The sequence below is a fragment of the Bubalus kerabau genome, chromosome 7 (assembly GCF_029407905.1).
Source record: "Bubalus kerabau isolate K-KA32 ecotype Philippines breed swamp buffalo chromosome 7, PCC_UOA_SB_1v2, whole genome shotgun sequence".
Lineage (NCBI taxonomy): Eukaryota > Metazoa > Chordata > Mammalia > Artiodactyla > Bovidae > Bubalus > Bubalus kerabau.
The window spans coordinates 106259215-106283509 of NC_073630.1; the positions used below are offsets into that span (position 1 = coordinate 106259215).

The 24295-nt window shown below is 44.1% G+C and overlaps 1 protein-coding gene across 16 annotated transcripts in view; it reads left to right on the forward strand.

The window, feature by feature from the left end:
- AFF1 (ALF transcription elongation factor 1) overlaps window positions 1-18638 on the forward strand; it is a 196929-nt gene extending 178291 nt beyond the window's left edge. For 15 of the 16 annotated variants that reach the window (XM_055589058.1, XM_055589045.1, XM_055589048.1 and 12 more), the window contains 9 exons: window positions 750-853; window positions 1495-1732; window positions 3708-3799; window positions 3950-4010; window positions 6926-7062; window positions 7643-7714; window positions 8441-8581; window positions 10963-11186; window positions 13366-18638. In XM_055589058.1, coding sequence (XP_055445033.1) covers window positions 750-853; window positions 1495-1732; window positions 3708-3799; window positions 3950-4010; window positions 6926-7062; window positions 7643-7714; window positions 8441-8581; window positions 10963-11186; window positions 13366-13487 — 1191 coding nt within the window. In that variant the 3' untranslated portion in view covers window positions 13488-18638. The remainder of the gene's footprint in view (window positions 1-749; window positions 854-1494; window positions 1733-3707; window positions 3800-3949; window positions 4011-6925; window positions 7063-7642; window positions 7715-8440; window positions 8582-10962; window positions 11187-13365) is intronic. The other variant, XM_055589043.1, reaches the window with a different exon arrangement.
- The last annotated feature ends 5657 nt before the right edge of the window (window positions 18639-24295 follow it).

Consider the following 24295-nt stretch of genomic DNA (forward strand, 5'->3'; position numbering starts at 1 on the left):
GTCGGAGCGGGTAGGGTACGGTATGTCTCTGCCTTTTCCCTACTTTTGAGCAAGGCCAGGCTGCTTATTAGCAGAGTTTGAGCCCACACATCTTAATTTATTCATTTTTCTTGGAGACATTCAGAGAACAAGAGAGAGACTGTGGTGAAAACCAGGGCCTCCCACAGTTGGATCACGTGAAAAATGTTTTTCCCAGTTAAGACTCTAAGAGAGGATTTCGGTTTTTTAGGGATTGGCCTAGATTGGCTGATGGTGTCCCAGATTTCTTTCCTGGTGAGCTGTCGGAGGAGTTTAGTTCTGATGCACCTGAGCTGATTGAAGGACCCCCACTGATCACTTGGTTGTCCTTGTTAGAAGCTAGTGACTCCTCCCCACAGGCCATAGCGTGAGCTTAGGCCTGTGGGAAGGACCTTCTGTGAACTGGATGTACATGTTGTCATGGAATAACACAACTGTTGTGCTTCCTGGGAAGAGAAAAACCTGGTTCTTTCCTTTTTGGGTATCCTTCTTTCCTGGGTTTGAGGAACAGTCCTTCCTGATGCACAGGTCTGTCTCAGTATAAATCACATCAGATCTATAGGGCCTGCCGCCTCCCTCTGCCAGAACGCAGTGTAGATGCTTAAAGGTTGCCATGTGCGTTTAGATGTTCCCACAAGTCTCGTTGTTCTCATTGCCTTTGCTATATATTTTTTTCCTCTATTTTGTCTGTACAGTTGTGTTCGTAACAGTTTAATGTTATACAATAATAGGGTGAAGCAGAAAAAGACCACGATAGCAAGAAAGTCAGGCTGGAGAAGGAAGTCAAGTCACAGCCGTCGTCTTCCTCTTCCCACAAGGAATCTTCCAAATCAAAGTGAGTATGGAGGCTAGGAACAGTCTGCAAAGGCGATCAAAGCTTCCTGGATCACGTGCCCTGGCAGACGTTTTCCTTCTGCAATAGAATGAGAGAGAAGAGTCAACTCTTTGGGGTTCCTTTTGACGACACGCTAAATTTGTTTTGTTTTCCTCCGTGAGGACCTTAGAGGAGTGAACAGTTGGTTTGGCAGCAAACTTAGATTTATCAAAAGCACGAAAAGCCTTGGCAAAAGTGAGTGAGTCGTGTCACCATGTAAACCAACAGAGATTTGAGAGAGAAAGGGGAGGGGGTCCGATGTGAAGGGGGCAGAGAGGAGGTACAGGTTGTGCGGCAGCTGCTGCAGACAGAGCTGTTTGGGTAAAAGGTTAAGACCACTGGCAGACTCTGCAAGCTTCGTGACAAGTTACACAACCACATTTATCAACCTCATTTACTACTCATAGGTAGGACTTGATTTTTCAAAGGTTTTAAAAAAAAAAAAAGGCTCTGAAATTTGGCCTTTGCACAAAAATGGATTTCATGCTCTGTGATATCTTAATCTTTTGTGTCAACAGCTACTTTGTCCTTTTAAGCCAAACAACGAAGCTGTGTGGTTCATGTTCTGCCTTAACTTAGTTTTGCCTCGTGTTACATTCCAGGATGTCCAGGCCTTCCTCTGAGCCCTCAAAGAAGGAAATGCTTCCCCCTTCACTCGTGTCATCCTCATCCTCCCAGAAGCCAGCCAAGCCTGCACAGAAGAGGCCACGGCAGGAAGACCCCGGCTGCCAGGACCCCCCAAAAAGTGCCGGTAGTGCCAAGGGCAGCCACAGAGACCCTTCTGCCTCCAAACACAGAAAAGCAGAGGGGAAGGTCTCTGGAAGCTCCACAGAGCACAAAGTAAGGAGGGACACGGTCATGTCAAAAAGGGGATACGTCGGTGTATCTTTAAATGCTCAATTAAGTCCTGACTGATGGTATTTCAGAGCTATTTCATCACTTTTAAAAGCCAGAATGAATAATTTGTGCTTAAATCTCCACTTTCCAGAGGGAGAGTAAGAAACAGTTCCTGTTACATGAACATTGAGTTGGAAGTTTATTCTTAAGATGGTTCAGACGTGAAAATACAGAATACATGCTTGGGTTAATTTTCTATCTAGAGTTTTGCAGTAAAACATGGTTACTCTGGTTAGTTCTTGGCTTGGATGTTTGATCTCAAATACTTCCATTATTAGTGATAATGGGAAAAATTTCCTTTCTCAAATACAAATTCCTTTCTTCCTGTTAATCTGGAATGGGTAATAGAGAGAGAGAGTGTGTGTGTGTGTGTGTGTGTGTGTGTGTGTGTGTGTGTGTGTGTTGCCTAAGAGTAAGTGTTAAATTTGGTTTGTGGATAATCTGTTCTCTTGAACATTCTTGTCTTGTGGCTTTTCTGTGTCCCTGATACAATAAAAATCTACAGTTTCAGTTGAATCTAGCTGAGAAAATGCTTGACTAAGCCAAAGTGTGCAGTGTTTGAGTTCTCTCTCGAGCTCCTTTTGGGCTAATTTAGAGAAATAGTATTAGGTTGGTGCAAAAGTAACTGTGGTTTTGCATTGTTGAAATTTGCCATTTGGTATTAAAATATATTCTTAAATGTGATTCTGTTACACATTATTTTAATGCATATTTCTCACTTTGTGTTTTTTGCTAATGGCTTATTACTTGCTGTTTATATTGTTTTAGACTATGGAAATGATGTTAGACAAAAAGCAAATTTGAGTGATTTCTTATTTGAGTTCAAAATGAGTGGTAAAGTAGTGGAGACAACTTGCAACATCAACAACTCATTTGACCCAGGAACTGCTAATGAAGGTACAGTGCAATGGTGGTCCCAGAAGTTTTGCAGAGGAGACGAGAACCTTGAAGATAAGGAGCACGATGGCCAGCCATCGAAGTTGACAACAACCGATTGAGAGCTGTCACGGAAGCTGGTCCACGTACAACTACTCGAGAAGTTGCTGAAGAACTCAGCGTCGACTATTCTATAGTCATTTGGCATTTGAAGCAAACTGGAAAGGTGGAAAAGCTTGGTAAGTGGGTGCCGCATGAGTTGATCGGAAATCAAAAAAATCATTGAGTGTCATCTTATTCTGTAAAACAAAAGTGAACCGTTTCTTGATAAGATTGTGGCGTACGACAAAAAGTGGCTTGTACGTGACAACTGGCGATGTCAGTGGTTGGACCAAGAAGAAGCTCTGATGTACTTCCCAAAGCCAAACTTGCACCAGGAAAAAGTCACAGTCACTTTGGTGGTCTCCTGCCCGTCTGGTCCACTGCAGCTTTCTGAATCCCAGCGAAACCGTTACATCTGAGAAGTATGCTCAGCGAATCGATGAGATGCACCAAAAACTTCAATGCCTGCAGCCGTCATTGGTCAACAGAAGGGGCCCGGTTCTCCACAGCAACACCCAGCCGTACATCGCACAACCAACACTTCGCAAGTTGAACGAATTGAGCTACAAAGTTTTGCCTCATCTGCCATATTCACCTGACCTTTTTGCCAGTTGACTACCATTTCTTCAAGCATGTCAACAACTTTTTGCAGGGAAAATGCTTCCACAACCAGCAGGAGTCAGAAAATGCTTTCCAAGAATTCATCGAATCCCACAGCATGGATTTTTACACTATGGGAATAAATACACTTATTTCTCATGGGCAAAAATGTGTTGATTGTAGTAGTTCCTGTTTTGATTAATAAAGATGTGTTTGAGCCTAGTTATAATGATTTAAAATTCACAATTCGAAGCCGCAATTACGTTTGCACCAACCGAGTAGGTTTGCGTCAGTGATCTCAAATGTGAGAAGGGTGATCGATGTGATGATTTTTTTCAAGGGATCTTCTGGAGATACTGCAAACCGTTTTCCAGTGCCTTCTTTGCCAAATGGTAACTCCAAACCAGGGAAGCCTCACGTGAAGTTTGACAAGTAAGACCTTGGGTGCAGCTCCCTCCGTCTCGGCCCCTCCTCCCCCTCCTGCCTCCCCCTCACACCGCCCGACCCCCCGTCCTTTCCCGCTTCTAGTCCAGTACCTGTAGCTTCCTGTGACCCAGTCCTGGTCTTTTTCTTCTCTTTCAGACAACAAGCCGATTTTCACCTGAAGGAAGCCAAAAGGTTGAAGGACAAAGCAGAATTAGTGGTCCGTCTTGGCTTTTTCTCCCTTGGGTGGAATGTTTTCTGATAAAATACTTGCCGTCTCATTCTGCTGTATTCCACACCACTAACCGTGGAGGGGGCTGGTGGGGGAAGGCAGGGCAGCGTGGGGCATAAGAGCATCAGCAGGGTCAGAATCAGGAGGGGTGAGGGGAACTCGAGGAGTAACACGAGTGTGGCTTCATTGGTTCGGTTTGATCGTGGGCAGATAGTACCAGTGCGTGTTTCACGTCTACATGAGTGAAAGTTGATCTGCCTGACAGTGTTTTATGTAATACACACAAGTGCTTCCTTGTCCCACTAAATCCGTTCTTTGGATGTGAAACACAACTCTTGCTTTTTGCAAGCTGGTCAGTTTGTGTTCACCCCAAAACATTTCAAAAAGTAAGGTAGCCTGTTTGCATTCCAAAATCATTTTAAAGCCCCAGAGAGATTAACAGTGAACAGTGGACCAATCTCATCAGAGGAGATTTTACAGTGAGGCTGCCGATGGCTCTGTTGGTAAACAAGCAGGGAACTCTCTCTCCCTGGTGGCTGTTGGCCCTTCTGGAAGGGGGCAGTTTTTGTTAGTTGCATACATAATTAAATATGCTTTTAATTTTCCGCTGCAGTATAGTCAGATAAGGCTTGCCCTTTGTCATAGTTAAACATCTAAGACTCTGGGGTTTTATTTACTTGGTGTATTCCCCACACCCAAACCCCTGCAGAGACCGTATGTTGAACTTTGTACCACAACAGCGTCCTTTGCTTTGATTCTGCCACATGCAGACATAGCCACGAACTCCGGCAGTCCACGGGGATTGAATGGGATCCATCCGTGGTGGCCTCAGAATCCACACCCAGCCCGCTTGGTGTTCTGCACCCCCCGTCTGTGGACTGGCATCTGTTCTCAGGCTTGGGAGGGCTGGGCCAAGTCCCTTTTATCAGGTCCCTGTTCATCAGGGTAGAGTCCTTCCCACGCTGGCTGCTATAAGAGGGTCACAGGCAAAGTTAGGCGCTATCTGCGAAGTGACTGTACCGGGATGACCTGAGCCAGATTGAGATGCCTCAAGCCGCACCAGACAACACCGTGTCCCCAGCCTCTTCCTTTTCCTTCTCCGAGGCTGTTGTGAGAACTGTATGAATCTTTGGGTTTTTGAAATAGAGTAAATATTAGGGAGTCTGTCTGCCACTCATCGACAGCTTATCTTGACATTGGGCACTTTCAGCACTCGAGTCCCTCATTATTCAAACAAGGTTACTACTCCAGCGAACTTTTTTGTGTGTCGCATTTCATCTGTACATATGCACATCTTCTTTCTCTCTACCTATGGCTATTGCATCCGTTTTAATAAACAATATTAACTCATTCTACTCTCAAAATATGCTGGTTTGGATGGAAACCTGAATGACCAGCCTCTCTGTTATGTTTTCCTTTAATCACACAATGTCTTAAACATGTCCATCATTCACACCAAATAGTTAAGTGCATGACTGAGTAGAGAGGAGTGTATTTCATCTCTGTTCTTCTTTTACTTATTGTTGGGTAAGGAAGTTAGAACTCTGCAGCCCACTCCAGTATTCTTGCCTGGAAAATCCCGGGGATGGACGAGCCTGGCGGGCTACAGTCCATGGGGTTGTAAAGAGTCTGACACGACTGAGCACGTGAGCACAGCACATATCACCTTTAACACTGTCCCAGGAGCCCCACAGAGTTATCAGAGGAATATTATCGTTAGGAACCTTACAGAATTCTCAAACAAGTGGGAATGGGCAAGTTGCCTTAGTATAGTTATTTTTGTTTCTACCCTGAGGCCAATATAAATTTTGAAAATTCCATGAAAGAGGTGGTATTGGATAAGTAAATTGGAAGAGTTAAATTCCCACCAGTGAAGCAAACCAGTAAGGCCCTTTACTATTGATTATTTGGGGCATGCTGATTGGATTTTTATTCTTTCTGTCACTGATTTTCTGAGCCTGGGTTCTCTAGAAGAAATGTCTTAAAATCAAGTTATTTTTTAAAATGAAAGGTAGCAGCCATCTTTCTTTGCCAGACCATGTTTCTTTGCTGATTCGTCACCATCTTCTTACACTCCACTTGCGTCTTTACGGTTTTCAGTCTTTTGAACATACCAAATTAGAGGCGTTAGCAGAAACACCTTGCACACGTCATGTTGACCAGTTGCTCTTACATCATGTGCTGCATACACACGTGGAGAGGAAAGTGGAGGCTCTCGCCCGTCTCTTGAGCTGGCTGAATTCCACCAACTGAGAAGAGTGTTAAGTGACAAAAAGTGTATTCAGGCTTAAGTGACCACCAGTATCTGGTTGCTTTCATACATCTGCATTCCCATTGAGGGACTCTGAAACATTATCCCTGTTGACCCAGAGGACTGCCTTGTGCCCTTAACCCAGGCTTCCAAAGAGGGGATCTGTTGGGCTGTAAAATACATCAGAAGATTATTGTTCGAGATGATAACTGAGATGCTTGTAAACCATAACATTTTTTTTACTTGTTAAGAGAGAAAGTTCAGCACATACAAAGAAACTGTGAATGCATTATTCTAGATGTATAGCGTAACTCATTTTTCAGGAAAATCATATAGCGGGTAACTGTGCATTAGTAACGAGGGGACCGTGTACTTGGTGCCTTAGCTTGAGTATGGACTTCAGTAGGTTTTGAGAAGTGAATCTTATTACGAGATTGTCTTCTCTTTCCCACTGAATTTTTGCTGGAACAAAGTTCTCAGTAGGTCAGAGTGGACGGGCTTTGGATATCATGGTTGAGTTAGTCTGTCCCCGACTTCTCTCCAGCCGTAGTTCAGCTCAGACGGTGGGGGCCGGTTTCTGTAGAGAATATGTGTGAGAAGCTGAGTAAAAGTCCGTGTTAGGCTTGACAAGGACTGTGCTCTTCGCCCACAGACGGACAAGGTAGGGAAGGCCTTTAAATACCTGGAGGCTGCCTTGTCCTTCATTGAGTGTGGCGTCGCCCTGGAGTCGGAGAGCCCCGCGTCCAAGTCGGCGTACTCCATCTACTCGGAGACCGTGGACCTCATTAAGTGAGTGCCCGCTCGTGTCTTCGTCTTAGCACTTCCTGTCCTCTCCTTTACGGCTTTAATCCATGTGAACTTCGGTGTGAGGACAGCTTAACAAAGGGGAGTCTTTAAGAAGTCACTGATGCAGGAAGTTGGTTGGTTTTTGTTTTTGGTCATAAACTGAAATTGTGTTCCAGATGAAGTTCTAGACCAGAATAACTCGATCCGGCCAAGTGAACGGTGAAATGCCAGTCCCTTTAGGGAGGGGGTTGGTTTTTTCCAGCTTGACTTTCTTAGATGCCCTCTCGTTTCCACTGCAGCTCTCATCTTTATCACCTGCGTTTCAGCAGGGGACTCGGTAAGAGCACAGGTCTGCTTGGTTTCAAGCAGGTGGGCAGGTGAGAGGGCAGGCATGTCCTCGCCTCGTCTTCAGAATGGCTTGACTTGTCGCGCCGAAGCCTCATTTGTCTCCTGTGCTGATGTCCTGTGGCCACGTCTTAGGAAAAATCAATACGAAACTAAGACAGACATCGTAAGGTGTCTTTGTGCCTGGAGTTTTCTGACTGCCTGTTTTGACTTGATGGACATGTCTGTTTTCCTATAGGTTCATACTGTCATTAAAATCCTTCTCGGATGCCACAACGCCAACACAGGAGAAGATATTTGCTGTTCTATGGTGTGTATTTTTCCCTTTGTCTAAAGAGTATTACATTTGCTTTTGCATCTCTCATTGTTACCAAGAGAGTTTGATAGCTTGTTTTCTTAAAATGAAAATACTAATGAAAGGGGAGTCAGTACTAGAAAGTGGGAGGATGTGTGTCAAGGGGTTAATCTCACTGGTGATTGATTATTATGAGATGTCACCTACTGCCATTTTACTGACAACTCAGATTCTTTGGTCTTGTGACTTAAATTATATCCTTGTGTATCTGTTTGACCATTAGAATGCAGGCAGATTCTTTACCATCTGAGCCCCGAAGGAGGCCCATTCATTGGAAAAGAACCAATTCATTGGAAAAGCCTGACGCTGGGAAAGATTGAGGGCAGGAGAGGAGAAGGGGGCAACAGAGGAGGATGTGGTTGGATGGCATTACCAACTCAATGGACATGAGTTTGAGCAAACTCTGGGAGATAGTGAAGGATAGGGAAGCCTGGCGTGCTGCAGTTCATGGGGTCACAAAGAGATGGACATAAGCAGCTTAGTGATTGAACAACAACAAACATCGGTGCTGTTTCACCTGTGTTTACTTCTGATGCTAGTACAGGGAGGTTCTTGATGTTCTTCCTCTTGTTAATTGAGGAAAACCCAGTGGTGGAAAAGGTTTGGTGGCTCGCTCTCTGTAGTGGCGATACGCATGTCTCCAAGGCAGTGCTTCATTTCCACTTATGTTTATGTTCACAGCATGCGTTGCCAGTCCATTTTGAACATGGCAATGTTTCGTTGTAAAAAAGATATGGCAATAAAGTATTCCCGCACGCTTAACGAACACTTCTTCAAGACTTCTTCCAAGGTTGCCCAGGCACCTTCTCCATGCATCGCAAGGTAATGGCCAGCCTGACTGAAATAACTCCCAGTGTTAAATGCCCTCTTTATGTGCCTCTTGTGTGCCTTCAGCATGTCAGAAATTATATACTCCATGTGCAGTCTTGCTCCTTCAACTGAAATCACCAGCACATCTCTACCTTTTTGAGGAGTCGTTAGAAATCACGATATTTGCTGGTTGGGCAACATAAAGAGATAATTGTAAAAGAATACAAGGTCCATATTTCAGACCTCTGAGGATGTTTAGATATGCCCAGTGGTGCAACAGGCAAAGCCAGTGGAACCAGAGACAAAGTCCTTTATCCTTGTAGACCTGACCTTCAGGGGTCCCTGACCTTCAGGATCTAACGCCTGATGATCTGAGGTGGAGCTGATGTAATAGAAATAAAATGCACAATAAACAATGTGCTTGAAGCATCCTGAAACCATCCCGCCTGCACGCACTCCCCCCAAAGTCTGTGGAAAAATTGTCTTCCTCAAAACTGGTCCCTGGTGCCGAAAAGGCTGGGGACCACTGTTCTGTACAGCATGCCGTCTGGGCATTTCACTAAATGAGAAGTGTGCAGAACCAGTTGCCTGCCACCTTTTCAGGATCTGTAACAGATACAAAGAAAGAAAACAATTCAGGCTAAATTCCTTCCTCCACTTTGTGAACTGCTCATCTATCCCGTGAACTGTCGAAAAGCAGAGTCCTTCTGCAGGTGTTTCTGAGATGAAGATATAGAATTTCCTGCCCTTTAGTTTCTTGTCTAGTTTTTTTTTTTTTTTTTTTTAATTTGGTCATCCTCTTTGATAAGCTCCCAGTTCTGATGGGTTTTGCTATTTTAAGAGCATCACCTAGAAGCCTGCCCCATTTCCAGCAGGTTCAAAAGAGGAGATTCCCACATGGCTTCTCTTAAAAAAAGACAGTCCTGATTGAGAACGAACTTCTTTACCTCTGAAAATGGCTCCCACCTCTGAGGTATTCTTCTCAAATAATAGGTTGTCAGTCACTTTGTTTTTTGAAGTTTTTATTTTCTATTGGAGTGCAGCCGATTAACAGTGTTATGGTAGTTTTGGGTGGACAGCAAAGGGACTCGGCCGTACATACACACGTGTCCATTCTCCCCCAGACCCCCTCGCATCCAGGCTGCCGCACAGCATTGGGCGGAGCTCCCTGTGCCGCTCAGCAGGCCCTTGGTCGTCTGTTTCCAGTAGAGCAGAGTGTACATCCATCCCAAGCTCCCTAACTCTCCCGTACCTGTGTTCTCTGAGTCTGTGAGTCTCTGTTTTGTCCCTAAGTTTATTTGTATCATTTCTTTTTTAGATTCCACACATAAGGGATATTCTATGCTATTTTTTGCTCTGTATCAGTCACATGATTTAGATCACTCCTTCACCAGGCATCTGTGAGCACCTTCCTTGTACCAGACCTTGTCGTAGGTGCAGGAAAGCCTCAGTAAACAAAGCAGACAGGAACTGCTGCCCTGGGGGGGCTCCTACTCCAGTCCTTCAAAGTGTGCATTCTGCCGGGGACACTTAGGACCCCTGAGGACCCACAGAGCCCGAGGGCGGGTGTCGCCACGCCGCCAGGGCACGGCCGCTCCTGTGCCTCAGTCCTCAGGTCTGAGTGACGGCACTTGCTGCCTCGTTTGATCGTGTCAGCGTGCACGTGCGGGTGTGGTGGACGGTCCCGAGGAGAGCAGAGGGCGTGCTGTGAGTCTCTGGGGCCCAGTCTCCTCGGGGACTGTCCCCTGTTCAGCCAGTCACACGCTCCGCAGCTGTTTACCCAGAGCACGCGCTGTGCTAAGTGCTGGACACGCAGAGACGAGTCAGACACGGTCCCTGTCTTCACGGTGCTTGAGTCAGGAGAAGGAATAGAAGAGTAGGAGGAGACGTGACAAATGCAAGGAGACGAGGCCAGGCGACAGGAAGGAATCTGCGACGTGTCCCCAGGGTCTGGGAGAGCGCCAGGTGCAGAGTAGGAGCTCAGGGATGTTTCTCGAGTGGACGAAAGAAGGAATATATCAGAGATGAGGCCCATCTTCTCAGGGAAAGTGTTGTCTTCCTAGGAGAAGCTGCAGTAGAGGGTGGGGAGAGGAGAGTCCAGGCCATGGGCGTAGCAGATACAGAGGGCCCAGGAATACCCGGAATACAGATCCGCCCACCCAGTTCTGTGTCCAGGGAAGGCCACCTTCCCCGGTTCCTTCTTCCATTTGGAGGGTCCTATGCCACTGTGTTTTAGGAAATACATTTCCAGCACCCTGAAGGGGAAGGGCACCTCTGACCTCATAGAAGTGACTGGCATCTTGGCAGGTACACAGAGACCGGGTGACTGGGATTGCCGTTCCAGAAGCAGGAGTTCAGGTGATTAACCAGTCCTCTTTCCTCCCACTTCCCAGAAGCACAGGCACACCGTCCCCCCTCTCTCCGATCCCTTCTCCGGCCAGCTCCATAGGGTCCCAGTCAAGCGCTGGCAGCGTGGGGAGCGGGGCGCTGCCCGCCACCATCAGCACCCCCGTCACCATCCAGAACATGACATCCTCCTACGTCAGCATCACTTCCCACGTCCTTACCGCCTTTGACCTGTGGGAACAGGCTGAGGTCCTTACCAGGAAGAACAAAGGTAAGTGGTTCTGTGGTGGTGGTTACCGGGCCATGGGGATTGGGCGGGACATAACATTGCGTGTTCCCTTCGGTGTTTTGGCCTTTTTGTTGTTGTTTTAAATTATAGGAGATTTACAATGTAGTATTAATTTCTACTGTAGAGTAAAGTGATCCAGTTACCCATATATATATTCTTTATTTTATTCTTTCCCATTATGGCTTATCACAGCTTGCTGAATATATTTCCCTGTGCTCTAGAGTAGGACCTGGTTGTGTATCCATTCTGTGCTATACGTAATGGTTTGTGTCTGCTGCTAAGTCACTTCAGTCGTGTCCGACTCTGTGCGACCCCATAGACGGCAGTCCACCAGGCTCCTGTCCCTGGGATTCTCCAGCAAGAGCACTGGAGTGGGCTGCCGTTTCCGTCTCCGTGCATGCGTGCATGGTTTGCGTCTGCTGACTCCAAACCCCTACTCCACCCTCCCTCCCCTCCCCTCCCCCTTGGCGACCGTAAGACTGCTCTCTGTGTCTGTGAGTCTGGTTCTGTCTCATAGGTGAGTTCATCTGGCATATTTTAGATTCCACGTCAAGTGATGGCATGTGGTGTTTGTCTTTCTCTGGCTGACTTACTCACTTAGTGTGATAATCTCTAGGTCCACCCATGTTGCTGTGGGTGGCATTATTTCATTCTTTTTTATGGCTGCATAGTAGTCCACTGTAAATATATACCACATCTTTATCCACTCATCTGTGGGGGGACATTTAGTTTCTTTCCATATTTTGGCTCTTGTGAATGTCTAGGTGCATATATCTTTTTTTTTTAAGAAAAATATTTATTTTTAACTGATTGATTTCTTTACAGTATTGGTTTGATTTCTGTCATGCATCATCATGAACTGACCATCTGGGTGCATTTATCTTTTTGAGTTAGAGTTTTGTCCGGATATATGCTCAAGGGTGTGGAGTTGCTAGATCATATGGAAATTCTGTTTTTAGCTTTTTGAGGAACCTCCATACTGTTTGCCACAGTGACTGCCCCAACACAGTCCCACCATCTGTTCAGTGTTTTGAAGAAGAGGAAGTTGTAGCTATTTACTCTTCTCACATGTTCTCCATTCTGTCACAGTTCTTCCTTGAGATGGATTTCTGTGACTTGATCTTGGCAAAATTAAATTAGAAGTGGCTTCTGCACCGTGCCCCTTTGGAAGTTTTGATATCACTGGTGGTGGTTTAGTTGCTAAATCATGTCCGACCCTTGCAACCCCTTGGACTAGGGTCTCTGCCTGGCTGTTCCGTCCATGGGATTTTCCAGGCACGAATACTAGAGTGGGTTGCCCTTTCCTTCTCTAGGGGATCTTCCTGACTTGGGAACTGAACCCAGGGGCTCCTGTACTGCAGGCAGATTCTTTACCAGCTGAGCTACGAGGGAAGCATTTGGTGTCATTATTTCCCCCTGACCTGAAGTGCTAGCAAAAGGGCAGAGCGAGTGCAGAAGGAAAGGCATCAGCTCTCGGCAGGAACAGCGCGTTTGACGTGGGAAGTGGCATCACCTGCAATACTGAGCTTATCGTTTGTTTCCAGTGTATGTTAGGAAAGACGGTTAGCAGCGGTATAGGAGAATACGGCTTAGTGAACAGTCTTGAGTCTTGTTTGAGAAGAAGGCCCTTGGAGAAATCCAAGGTGTAGGAGATGATCGATCATCCTATCAGAGGAACTATTTGGTGGCTGTGACCATTAAGTAAAAGCATATCTGTAAATGCCAGATGAAAGCCTGGACTTATCTTGCCTGGCTGTAGAGAAGCAGTCAGCCAGCTGGCTGTGGCCACTGAATTTCCTCACAGCCTCTTGAAACTTCATTTTCTTTCTTAGCAAACTAATGAGGCTTTTATTTTTTTTTATATACATGTTGGGTATTTTTGTTTGTTTTCATTCACGCATCCACTGATCCCAAAAAGTATGATGTGCCAGGCATTATAGAGTCAACGCTGCAACAAACGTAGTTCCTACTGGAGAGATGTGGAGAATTAGCAAACCATTACAGTAGATTGTGATTTTAAAATTTTTTTTGCTGTGTTAGAGGAAGTACAGAGTACTGTGGGGATCACGTTTCTGGAACCTTGACTTCTTTGACTTTTTATGTTTTTATTTTTGCCTGTGCGAAGTGTGTTTACGTGGTTTTGGGTTTGCTTTGTTTGCAGAATTCTTTGCTCAGCTCAGCACAAGTGTGTGCACGCTGGCCCTCAACAGCAGTTTGATGGATCTGGTGCATTATACAAGACAGGGTTTCCAGCGGCTAAAACAAGTAACCAAGACACCTTAACGGAGGCCCAAGTGGATTCGATGCCTTGGGAACTATTTTGCACATTGGAAGCCTCAAAACAGTCCAGACATTTGTCTCTTTAGAACACCAAACTCAAGAGAAGCACCATGAGACGGCCAGGACGTTTGCTCACTGAAACTCGAGGACTATGTAATCGTTGGTTGGACAGGATGGTTTTGCAGAAGCAGAGAGGAAGGAGGCTGGCCTGAGAGATGCTCTTGCCTTTCCTAACTAAAGGATGGAAGTGCAATGTAGCCTGAGTGGGCGTATTCTTGGTCTAGAAACATTTCCATAATTTTTTTAACCAGCAGGATGCGAATGAAATGAGGAGAAGCAATTTCAACTCTGAAATCAAATTCACATCATCTCAGTAGCCACATTAGTTCATTCCCAGAAGAAAAAAAAATTTTTTTTTAAACGAGTGAGTTGTGGTATAGGGTTTTGTGGGTAATTTGTTTTTTTAAGTTGTGGGGGGAGTATTTGTTTAATAAATTCTAATGGTCATCTATAAAACATGAGTTGTGGAGGACTCCGCTATACCTCCTTTCTGCCAGTGAACAGTGGCTCTGATGATACCAGGTATTGTCCTAATATACAAAGTAGGAAGCACCCCCCGTTGCCTGGACACTGCCGGTGCAGCCCGGCTCCGAGTTCTCCGCTCCTGTGCTGGAAGGCGGCCCTGAGGGAGCTACAGCATCTGCATCTCTGCCCGCATCTCCGCCTCCATCACCACCCGCATCTCCACGTGCCGCGTGCTGCGGAGGGCCTGGTGCCGCCGTTCCCACCCCCTGCTCCAGCGAAAGGCAGTCACATTGACTGTATTCTGCATTTTCTACTTTGGGGAAGAAGGGAACCAGCACTTACCCATGATCAGAGGGTTGAAATGCTTCTTAATTTTTGTGAAGTAGAGCTGGATTTTGAGGTGCTGCTCTGTGGCCTAGTTATGTGGAAACTTACGTTGTCTAACCGACTCAGAGTTTTGTCAGCGAACAAAGAAAAAGGAAATCTACTTCTTAGAAAGGCTATATTTTTCTGCTACGAATTACTTTATATTTATAGCAAAACTAGACTTTGAGAGCCCTTGATTGTCTTTGTCTAGGCGAAATTAACTCCCTGAGAGGCTGTGGAGATTTGGGGTAGTTAATTAGACTTAAAAAAAATAATAATAATAAAGTCACCGCATGCCTTCACTCCAGAGTGCACACTGTCAACTGGATTTGATTAGATTGAAGAGGATCTGTGGCCTTCCTGTAAGTTGTTTTTGTCAGATTCTATACATTAAGCCACGTTTATTTTGAATGACCTGAAAGTAGGGGGGAAAAAGAACAACAAAAATAAGAAACCCCAGAAATTCCCACATATCCATAAGCACAGATTTTTTTTTTTCATTGAAACTTTGAGGGTTATTATTGGAAGCATTATTATGAATGTAGTATTTTTAGAAGCTAATTCTTTTTATCCCTTTTAGAAGTAGAATTTGCACATGTATTACAATTGAGGAGTGTTACCGCTACAATTGGTTTTTCTTCCTTCCTTCATCCCATTCCACTCCCCTGCGTGTTGTTTCCTCGCAAGCGTGTTGGACATTGTCATATTTATTTATTAGTGAAGAAAGGCGTGCCATCTTTATTTATAATGAAGAGGTCTAAAGTCCATACGATGAATGTAAGAACTTTCTTGGTCATTTGATAACTATGTAAAAGGGATGTACAGAGGACGGGAGTGATGCTTATTTTTCGCAATATAAATTGTTTGTGTGAAGCTGTTCCTTCCATGTCGTTTATTATCCAGCCTGGTCTTCGGTTATGGCCAGCTTAGGTTAGAGTGAGAGAATTAGAGCAGCAGTAATAACTGATGCGCGATCCTGATGGACCGGCGTCATCTACTGCTGCTGTAAGGCAGAACCGTGGTCCTTTTTGAACTACTCGTTTAAAAAGCAGCCTGTTAGATGACCTAATTGCCTGGAAGGTCTTGTGCTTGCGTCACTGAGTGTCCATCTCTTCTGAGTAGGAGACGAGACACCAGAATCAGGCTTCTGTGGTTACTAAACACCTTCTTTCCCGTCTTACTCCCTTGGTCATTCCCGGCCCCTTCACCTCATCACTCCCCAGGACAAGCCACGTGTCAGTATAGAAGGGTGTGTTCCTAAAGACAGGCTTTGATCTACACAGACCACGCTGAGTGTGTGTCTCGTCAGGAGCCGAGTGCCCCCGAACTGAAGACATTTCCAAGTCAATTTCCCAGCCATTTCTAAAAGAGGCGATTGCTTTTTCAGCGGCCTTATTCTGTGTGTGTCTTTTCCACCCTGACCTTTATATGAAGATTTTATTTGTCCCTTGCAGAGATCAGTTTGTACTTTATATGAAGATTTTATTTGTCCCTTGCAGAGATCAGTTTGTACTATTTTGATCATGGAGTATTTCTGATTCTTAACTGCAACATGCATTGTACCCAGAAGAATTCTTAATGGCAACTTTTAAATAGAGTATGTAAAAGGGTAGTGGCTGATAAATCCTTGATGTTCATAATGTCTTTTCACTGTTACAGTTGTATATAGAAACCTAAAGGATTTTTAAGTCATATGCACTTTTTCATTGCATGCTTAATTTCCCAAAGGCAAAATTTGTACTGCAGTAGATAATTGAAGGGACTAGATTATAAAATTAAGCCTTTGAATATGTGAAGTTCTCATAACAACCATAATAGTACACACTTCACAGTGAGGCAAATGCAAAACATCTTGCGTGGAAAATGGAGTGTAAAAATTTTGCCTTTGGCACTACAGTTTCGTGTTTGTGTGTGTGTGTGTGTGTGTGTGTGTGTGGCTGTCAGTCTTTACTAGGAAATGGAAGAACACTGTTTTACTTATAAAACGTTCAATGTTTCTGTCCTTCCTGGAGATAATTAAAATGTGAATCACTGAATTTAAGGTTTTAGCCAGACTGAGGGCCCTGATAAACAATGAAAGACATTTCCCTGAAATTTACCAAATTACACTGGGTTAAGAATGTGAAAACGCTGGCCATGTGCCGTCTATGGTCAACGATGGGAGGGTCCACCTGGCATGTTATCAGGCGTAGAGCTACTGCAGGGATGACTTATCTGATGCTGAGATTTAACCTCAATACTGAATGGAAAAAGCATCTTTAACAAAAGGACCTTTATTTTACAGTCTGTTTTGACCAAAATGTTTAGCTATTTCCCCAAGACAAATTGGACCACATTTATCTTCCTCATTCTGTGTCCTTTAATTCCAAATCTTGGGATGTTTAGAAGCTAAGAAACTACCCTTCTGGCTAAAAACTTGCCTTAATTGGTACCTCAAATATTAATGTCAGTAGGATGAAGAACTTACTATTTTGTGATCCCTGTTCAATAATTTTTAGAAGCAAAAAAAAAACAAAACCATTGTGCCCTCCAAAATGAACAGAACTCTTTATCGCTAATATATGAAAGGAAATGTGTGTGTGGACATGCATACAGAGAGTAAGAGGCTGGCTGAATTGGATATATTTATTGTGCCTTTGTTGACCGAACCGAATTTTGGAAAAATGCTATATTCATTTTGCCATGGCTTTAAGAGACATCAGGTGGCACTTGCACCTTTTTCTCTTCTGTTCTCATAAAGTTGGAGGTGTATTTGTGCATTTTTTATGTAAATGAATCAAATTAGGCTCTGATTCCTTACCTCCCACCAGAGTCTACTTTTTGCTCAAGGATTTATTTTCCCAGACACTACACAAAATCTGTGAAAAACGTTGTCACTCCATCTATTACACACTTTACTGCCGATCAGCAGTATTTAAATGTTGCTGGAATATTTGGCTGCCTTTTAGAAACACAAGCATAGATATGTTCATTGTGGTGGGGGCGGGTGTCAGGGCGAGAGCGGTACTTGGTCCCTTTTTCTCTTTCTCTGGTGAGTTGCCTCTTTTGTTTTTGGTTCTACTTAGAATTTGTGGATTTTTTTTCCCCCTATAGTTTTCTTTTGTCATTTTGTTGGTGGGAGGAGGTGGAGTGGCAGAGTGGTATAGGGGATTTTCCAACAAACGTGACAAGTGGTATTTTTACCATATAAACTTCAACTATATTTCAATCCCCTGTGTCAGTCACCGAAAATCTGAGAATGAATTGTGACCACTGGCCATGTTCATTAGTTCTTATTTATGAGGAGTTGACAAGCACCGTCTACCACGTCTCTTAAGGTGGCTGTAAATTTCCCACTGTCCCAGGGAAAGACATTATATTCTGTTCCGTGGTGTGCTGGATAGCAACAGGTACTGTGATGGGTTGAGAAGTTGCCTGTATTTCTCTGCCCAAGAGGACAGGCAGGAAACTTAGAGCCCCCTGGAGCCAAGATATTATTATTCTGTCGGCCTGAAAGGACAAGGGAGTAAGACCACTGAGGGTGGCCACCCTGTGCTGGTCAGACCAGGCAGTGGCTGACCTAAGCAAGGTAACTTGCTTTGCTCAAAAGTAGATGTTGAAGTGATGCTTAATACAGGCAGTATTACCTTCTGTTAATTAACTTTTGTTTAATGACAGAAGGCAGGATCCGCCTTTTGTTCAGGCCATTGACATGTATTGTTAAGACGGCACACCCCCTCCTCAGATATCAAGTGTACACTGTTTGTGTTGGTGTGTGTGTGTATACACGTGTGTCCCAAATTGTGTGTGTGTTTCTTCTGAATGTGATCATGTTTTGGATGATACCTGAGCAGGGTTGCCTTTTTTTTTTTAATTTATTACCATTATATATTATATTATATATTTTTTGCTTTCTTGTAACTTTAGAGGAAAGTCAAATCTTGGTATTATTAAAATTGTGTAAAAAAGAATAAATCGTCCAGTCGATCAATGAAGATCACTGGTCTATCTCTAAAATAATATGAACTTTTCTTTAATTATTGTGTAATAAGGTGCCAGCTATCTAGTCCACACAGTGATTCTGTACGTAGGATAGGGAAGCAGTGACATGCCCAGTGGGAAGTTGTGCAACACAGAGAAAAGGAGGACTCTGTGTGTTTTATCTACTTCAGCAATGGAACTGCGACCTGGGGCTTTTGTGAATAAAATTTAGCTGCCTTGTATAGTCCTTTGAAAGAGACATACGTGATCTGTGAGAATTATAGTTTTGTTTTTTTTTTTTTAGAAGAAAAATTTGCAAAAGATCTTTCCAAAGATAATGTGCCACAGATCTTTTGTTTATTGTTCTCTGTAATGAGGATTCATTGCTGTTTAAAAAAAAAACGTGTAATTGACTTGTTCGTCTTCAGATTCTTTACTTTTCATTAGAGGATCAAGCTGTAAAAAAAAAAAAAAAAAAATTAATAAAAATTTAGAGAAATCATTGGCGTGGAATGCATGCTTTCACTTTGCCTGTAATTGTAAAGGAATTCCTAAACTTGCTGTAGGTAGTTACCACTCACAGCCCAGGAAGAGTCTCATGTGGAGTAACTTGCCCATACTCACAGATCTCCTTCACAAACGAGCCTCATAGCACCGGTGTCAGGTCGCTTATCCTAACATCAGCTGCCAGGTGCAAGTGACCAGATTGGCCTGTTTAGTTTGCAGGGTGTGGGTGGACCTATTTGTAGAATGTTGATATTGGAAAGACTCTTAAGGCTATCTGGGTTCCCTTCCCTTTGCCACTCCAAAAGGAATACTACTCTACATGCTAATTCAGATCCTGGCTCTCTGGTCTGCTGTGTGACCACGGGCAAGTTAGTTAACCTGTCTGGGCTTTTCTCATCAATGTGAACCGATTTGGCATCTACTTAGTAGTAGGAGCACATTAGATGGTGTACAGAGAGTGCTTAGTCTAGTGCTTCTGCCGTAAACACTCAGACCGGTGGCTTTTTTAAACGTCCTCCTTCCCCTCTCTGTACCACAGTATTCCCACAGGTGACCTTTCAGTCTCTGACTGAACACCGATAAAGACCTTGCTACCCACCTCTCCTACTTTGATATTTTGTTCTTCCTTATGTTAGGCTGACCTCTACTTTTATCAGTCCTCGTGAAAAAAACAGGGACCTACTTACCTACCCTTGACAAGCTTACAGTAGAGTTGACAGCCAGCAATGACGGTGGTAAGTGTGCAGTGGCAAGTGGGGGGAAAGGGGGTGATGTAGCCCCGATTAAGAGAAGCTCAGACAAGAGCTAGAACTAGGCCTTAAAACATGGGTCTGAATTTTCACAAAGCCTTGCCATGTCATAGCTTGTCTCTTACGAATTTTCCATAGTTGTTCATTGTATGTTCGTAGCCAGTTTATTTAATACCAACTACCCTGCTAAACACTGAGATTACCTCTAATTTGGAGTTAGTATAAAGGATGCTTCCACAGCCATCCCTGAAGCACGCTAGTTGGGCAGATTCAACAGTATTTCCCCATATTTTATGTAAAATGGGTGCATGTATCTTATATTTCACCCCTAAAAACATCAGCGTGCATTTCCAAATGCAATGTCCTACATCTTGAATTCGTTTTTCCCTACGTGTCCTCCTGTTAGTGTTGCTAACTTCAAGTCTGTGGTGAGGATACAATCGTCAACACTCATAAATATGGGCTTTTCCCTGTGCCAACCATGCTTCACTTAGAGGTTTTAGCATACATTGATAATCTGATCCTTTACTAACCATGGCCATTATGTTTGGAAAACATGAAAAGGAAAAAGTGACCCAGTTTGATCGGTGGGAAATCTGATATCTTCATTTATATCGTTTTTCGTTACAAATGAAGTTGCCATTTGTAGTGCAGAGGTTACGGGGTTACCAATACTCGAGACCCAATTCAAGAGCCTAGCTGGATACATACGGGGTAAGTTTTCATTTAAGTCATATGGAATGAGTTCACCACTAGGAAGGGTTTCATTAATGAAGGAAGAGGATGCTGAGCAGTTTAAAAAACAAAGGAACAAATTATTCCTCCAGGATATTCATCTTTTTCCTTTTGATTTATTATATATATTCAGGATGTTAACCTCTTACTATGTTGTTAATACTTCTCTCCAAATTATCTTTTGCTCTGCAGTTTTTATAGCATTTTTAAACAAAGTTTCTTGAGTCTTAAGTAGGCCAACTTATACCAACGTCTTTGCAGTCTGCTTTTGGTATCTCAAGGTATGTAAGGACAGTTTGCCAGACACTGGAAGACAATTTTACTGCTCCTGATCACCGGCAGCAACTTGAAGGTAAGACACAAACCCCTCTGTGTCCTTTGGTCTTTTCATACGTATTTAGGCACTTTTGGAGCCTCAGCTATTTAAATGATTATTTGTTCACTATTTGCCATGATTGTCGGAAATGTGATTTGTCACAGTCCAGGCCGCTTTAAATTAGGACCCCTAAGTGGTGGTCAAAACTCTTCAATCCATTTTAAACAGCTCTGAAGGCCAGTGGGTCTTTACCCAAATATAATCAGAGGTTTATCTGCTGTTCTGGTTGTGATTAGATAACTGTACCCATCTAGTGTATTTTGTCTTAGGCTTCTTTCAGTGTTTGTGGTTTCTTCACAGACCATGCTCAGCTGAAAGCCAAAACTCTAGCGAGACATCTAGGCTCTGATAATAAAGACCTGTGCCCTTTGGACAGACTAGAGGGCGGGCCTTGAATACTCTGTAAACACAGTTCTATTATAGCTTGAAAAGACCATGTGCCTGCTTCAGATAAGTGCTTTCTATCACCCTTCTCTACTACCGGGGCCCAGCCCCAACATCTCTAGGAGACAGAAACAATTACGGGTTTGTATCTCTCCACTGCTAAATATTCCTGTAAATTATCACCTGTGCCCCAGCCCCGCCACTCATACATTTCTACATATCTGCACACTGCTATTGGAAAACCAATTGTACTCAGTTGCATGGGCTTTAGGAAAAGGTCTTTAGTTAACTATTCAACTCCCTGCTTTCTCATCTTTGTTCTGTAGCCTCTGAAGAGAGTCCTCCTCCTGCAGGTAGGACTTGGTACACAAGGTCACAACTGAGGACTTACAAGCATCTCAAGGGAATAAGTGACTGGGTGGAGTGGTTTTGCAGCTCTCCGAAGCCTACATATCTATAAGTATCATTTTTGGAATTTTTACATTTATTTTTGGCTGTGCTGGGTTTTCGTTGCTGAGGGCTTTTCTGTAGTTGCAGCGACCAGGGGCTACTCTCCGGCTGTGTAGGCAGGCTTCTCACTGCAGTGGCTTCTCACTGCCGAGCACAGGCTCCAGGCACGAAGGCTGCAGCAGCTGGGCGCTAGGGAACAGGCTCAGTAGTTGCGGTGCACAGGCTTATGTTCCTTCCCGCATGTGGGGTCTTCCCAGACCAGGAATCGAATCCGTGTCCCCTGCATTGGCCGGCAGATTCTTTACCACTGAGCCACCAGGGAAGCCCCATTTTGTAAGTTTTTAAAAGATTTGTTTTCAAACTGATTTACAAATAGTCAGATGACACAGAACCACATACAGGAAAAAAAGTCTAAGAGCAAGTCAACTTTATCCCTTCCTCCCCAGAGTAAACCACCATCAAGTCTGATGCATCTCCTTCCAGGACCTTTGGGCACTTAAAACATTATTTTTAAACACAAATTTAGATGAACTATATTCAGACTTTTCCCCACATTATGTCATCTATGTTAACCATTTTGGCTGTAAAATATTGTGCAAGTAAAGATAAATCATTTACTTAAACATTATCATCCCTTTATGCATGCATGTGTTCATCATTCAGTCATGATTCTTTGTGATCCCATGGACGGTAACCCACCAGGCTCCCTCTGTCCATGGAATTCGCCAAGCAAGAATGCAGGAGTGGGTAGCCATTCCCTTCTCCAGGGGATCTTCCCAACCCAGAGACCGAACCCGGGTCTCCTGCATTGCAGGCAGACGCTTTACCATCTGAGCCACCAGGGAAGCCCTTACAAGTGTTACTACAGAATAAATTTCTGGAAGGGGGACTGTCTGGGTCAAAAGACCAATTAAAGAATTTGTTACCAAACCACTTATCCCCAAAAACTCTTATACCAACTGTGGATGAGCTTACGTTCTTGCCCACTTCGATTGCAAAGTAAAAGTCTTTACTACCTCAATTTGCATTCTCTGACATCTGAAATTAACCATTTTGCCACAAACTTATTTGGCCATGTGGCGTTTGATTCTATGGAGTGTGTAGTCCTATATTTAGCTCATTTCTGTAAGATTATCTTTTCCTTCGTATTTGTAAATTAAGAATCATTTGTAAATTAAGAAACTTGGACTAGGTTTTTGATTACATGACTCTTCCCAAATCTGTTCTGTTGCCTGTACCTCGGGAGACATCACGGGCTGCTTACAGCATTTCCCATCGTTTCTAACACTGAAGGCCAGGGCCAATGCCTGAGTGAGTGAGACTCCATTCACATCACTGACATGGGTCCTTAGGGTTTGAAGCTCCATTCATCTTTAAAACTTATTTCTTGGTACAAGCAAATGCCATTCATCCTGGATGGAACTAGAAGCTGTAAAATACTGGTGAAGTTTTGAAGTCCACTGGAGGTACAGTTTGAGTTTCACCATAGGTTTCTCTGTGGCCCACATGGATCTAGTCTAAAATTTCACTGTGATACGTCACTCCTGTGCCTTACTTGACTAGTCCTATTTTCTTTCCTTCCTTCACTGGGTCTTCTTCGTTGCACAGAAGAACAACTTTACCTAGTTGTGGCTAGTGGGATATACTCTCTAGTTGTATGTGGGCTTCTCACTGTGGTGGCTTCTCGAACATTGGCTCGAGGTGAGCAGGCTTCAGAAGTTGCAGAGGTGGCCCACGGGCTTAGTTGCTCCTCAGCGTGTGGGATCTTCCTGGGATGTTCCTGGACCAGGGATTGAGCCTGTGTCTTGTTGCAGTGGAAGTGTGGCATCTTAGCCACTGGGCCACCAGGGAAGTCACTCTTTTGATTTTAAATAAAGGTGAAAGGGAAGACTAATCTTTCATCCCTGTGAGATTTTTCTCCCACCCATTCAGAATGCACGTTGGCATAAAGCGTATGTCAGAGTGCCCAGCTTCTGAACCGCATGTCATGTCTCTTCTTCATGCGGGGGGCAGGTAACTTCATATCAAGTATTTTTCCATTCAAACATCTATTGTCCTGGCCCTCAGTGGCACTTGCTAACCTAGATGCTATTTTAAAGCCAACCACTGTGGCTACACTGATGAGATTATTTCAAGCTGGACAGCATGGCATAAGCCAGCTTATCTGTTAGGCAGAGGACAACAGCCCTCTTATGCCTGTGTATTGGTCCTGAATTCCTCACAGCAAAGCAGAGCCACCTTGCCTTTTCCCCTTCATTCACTACATCCATGATACCTTCCCATCCCCTTTGCACAACAGACCTGGACAGTGAAATATGGTCAGAACATGTGTTAAACCTTGTGTGCCGTGTACTTTCCATAGTCGTTTTTGTTTTTTGGCTGTGTTGGGTTCTTCGTTGCTGCCCCCGGGCTTTCTCTAGTTACACAGCGAGAGGGGGCTTCTCACTAGTTGCAACGAGCAGGCTTCTCATTACAGTGGCGTCTCTCATTACAGGCTCTGGGGCATGTGGGCTCAGTAGCTGTGGTGCACAGGCAGAGCTGCTCTGTGGGATATTCCAGGATCAGGGATCAAACCCGTATCCCCTGGGTTGGAAGGTGGATTCTTTACCACTAGTCCAGCAGAGAAGCCCCGTGGTGTATATTTTTAAAAACCTTTCAAATTAGTCATTTCATTATCATGCTTTACAGATGATGAGATTTAGGCTCATTTGTCCATGGTCAAACAGCTAGTAATAGATGAAACTCAGGTTATGATATGG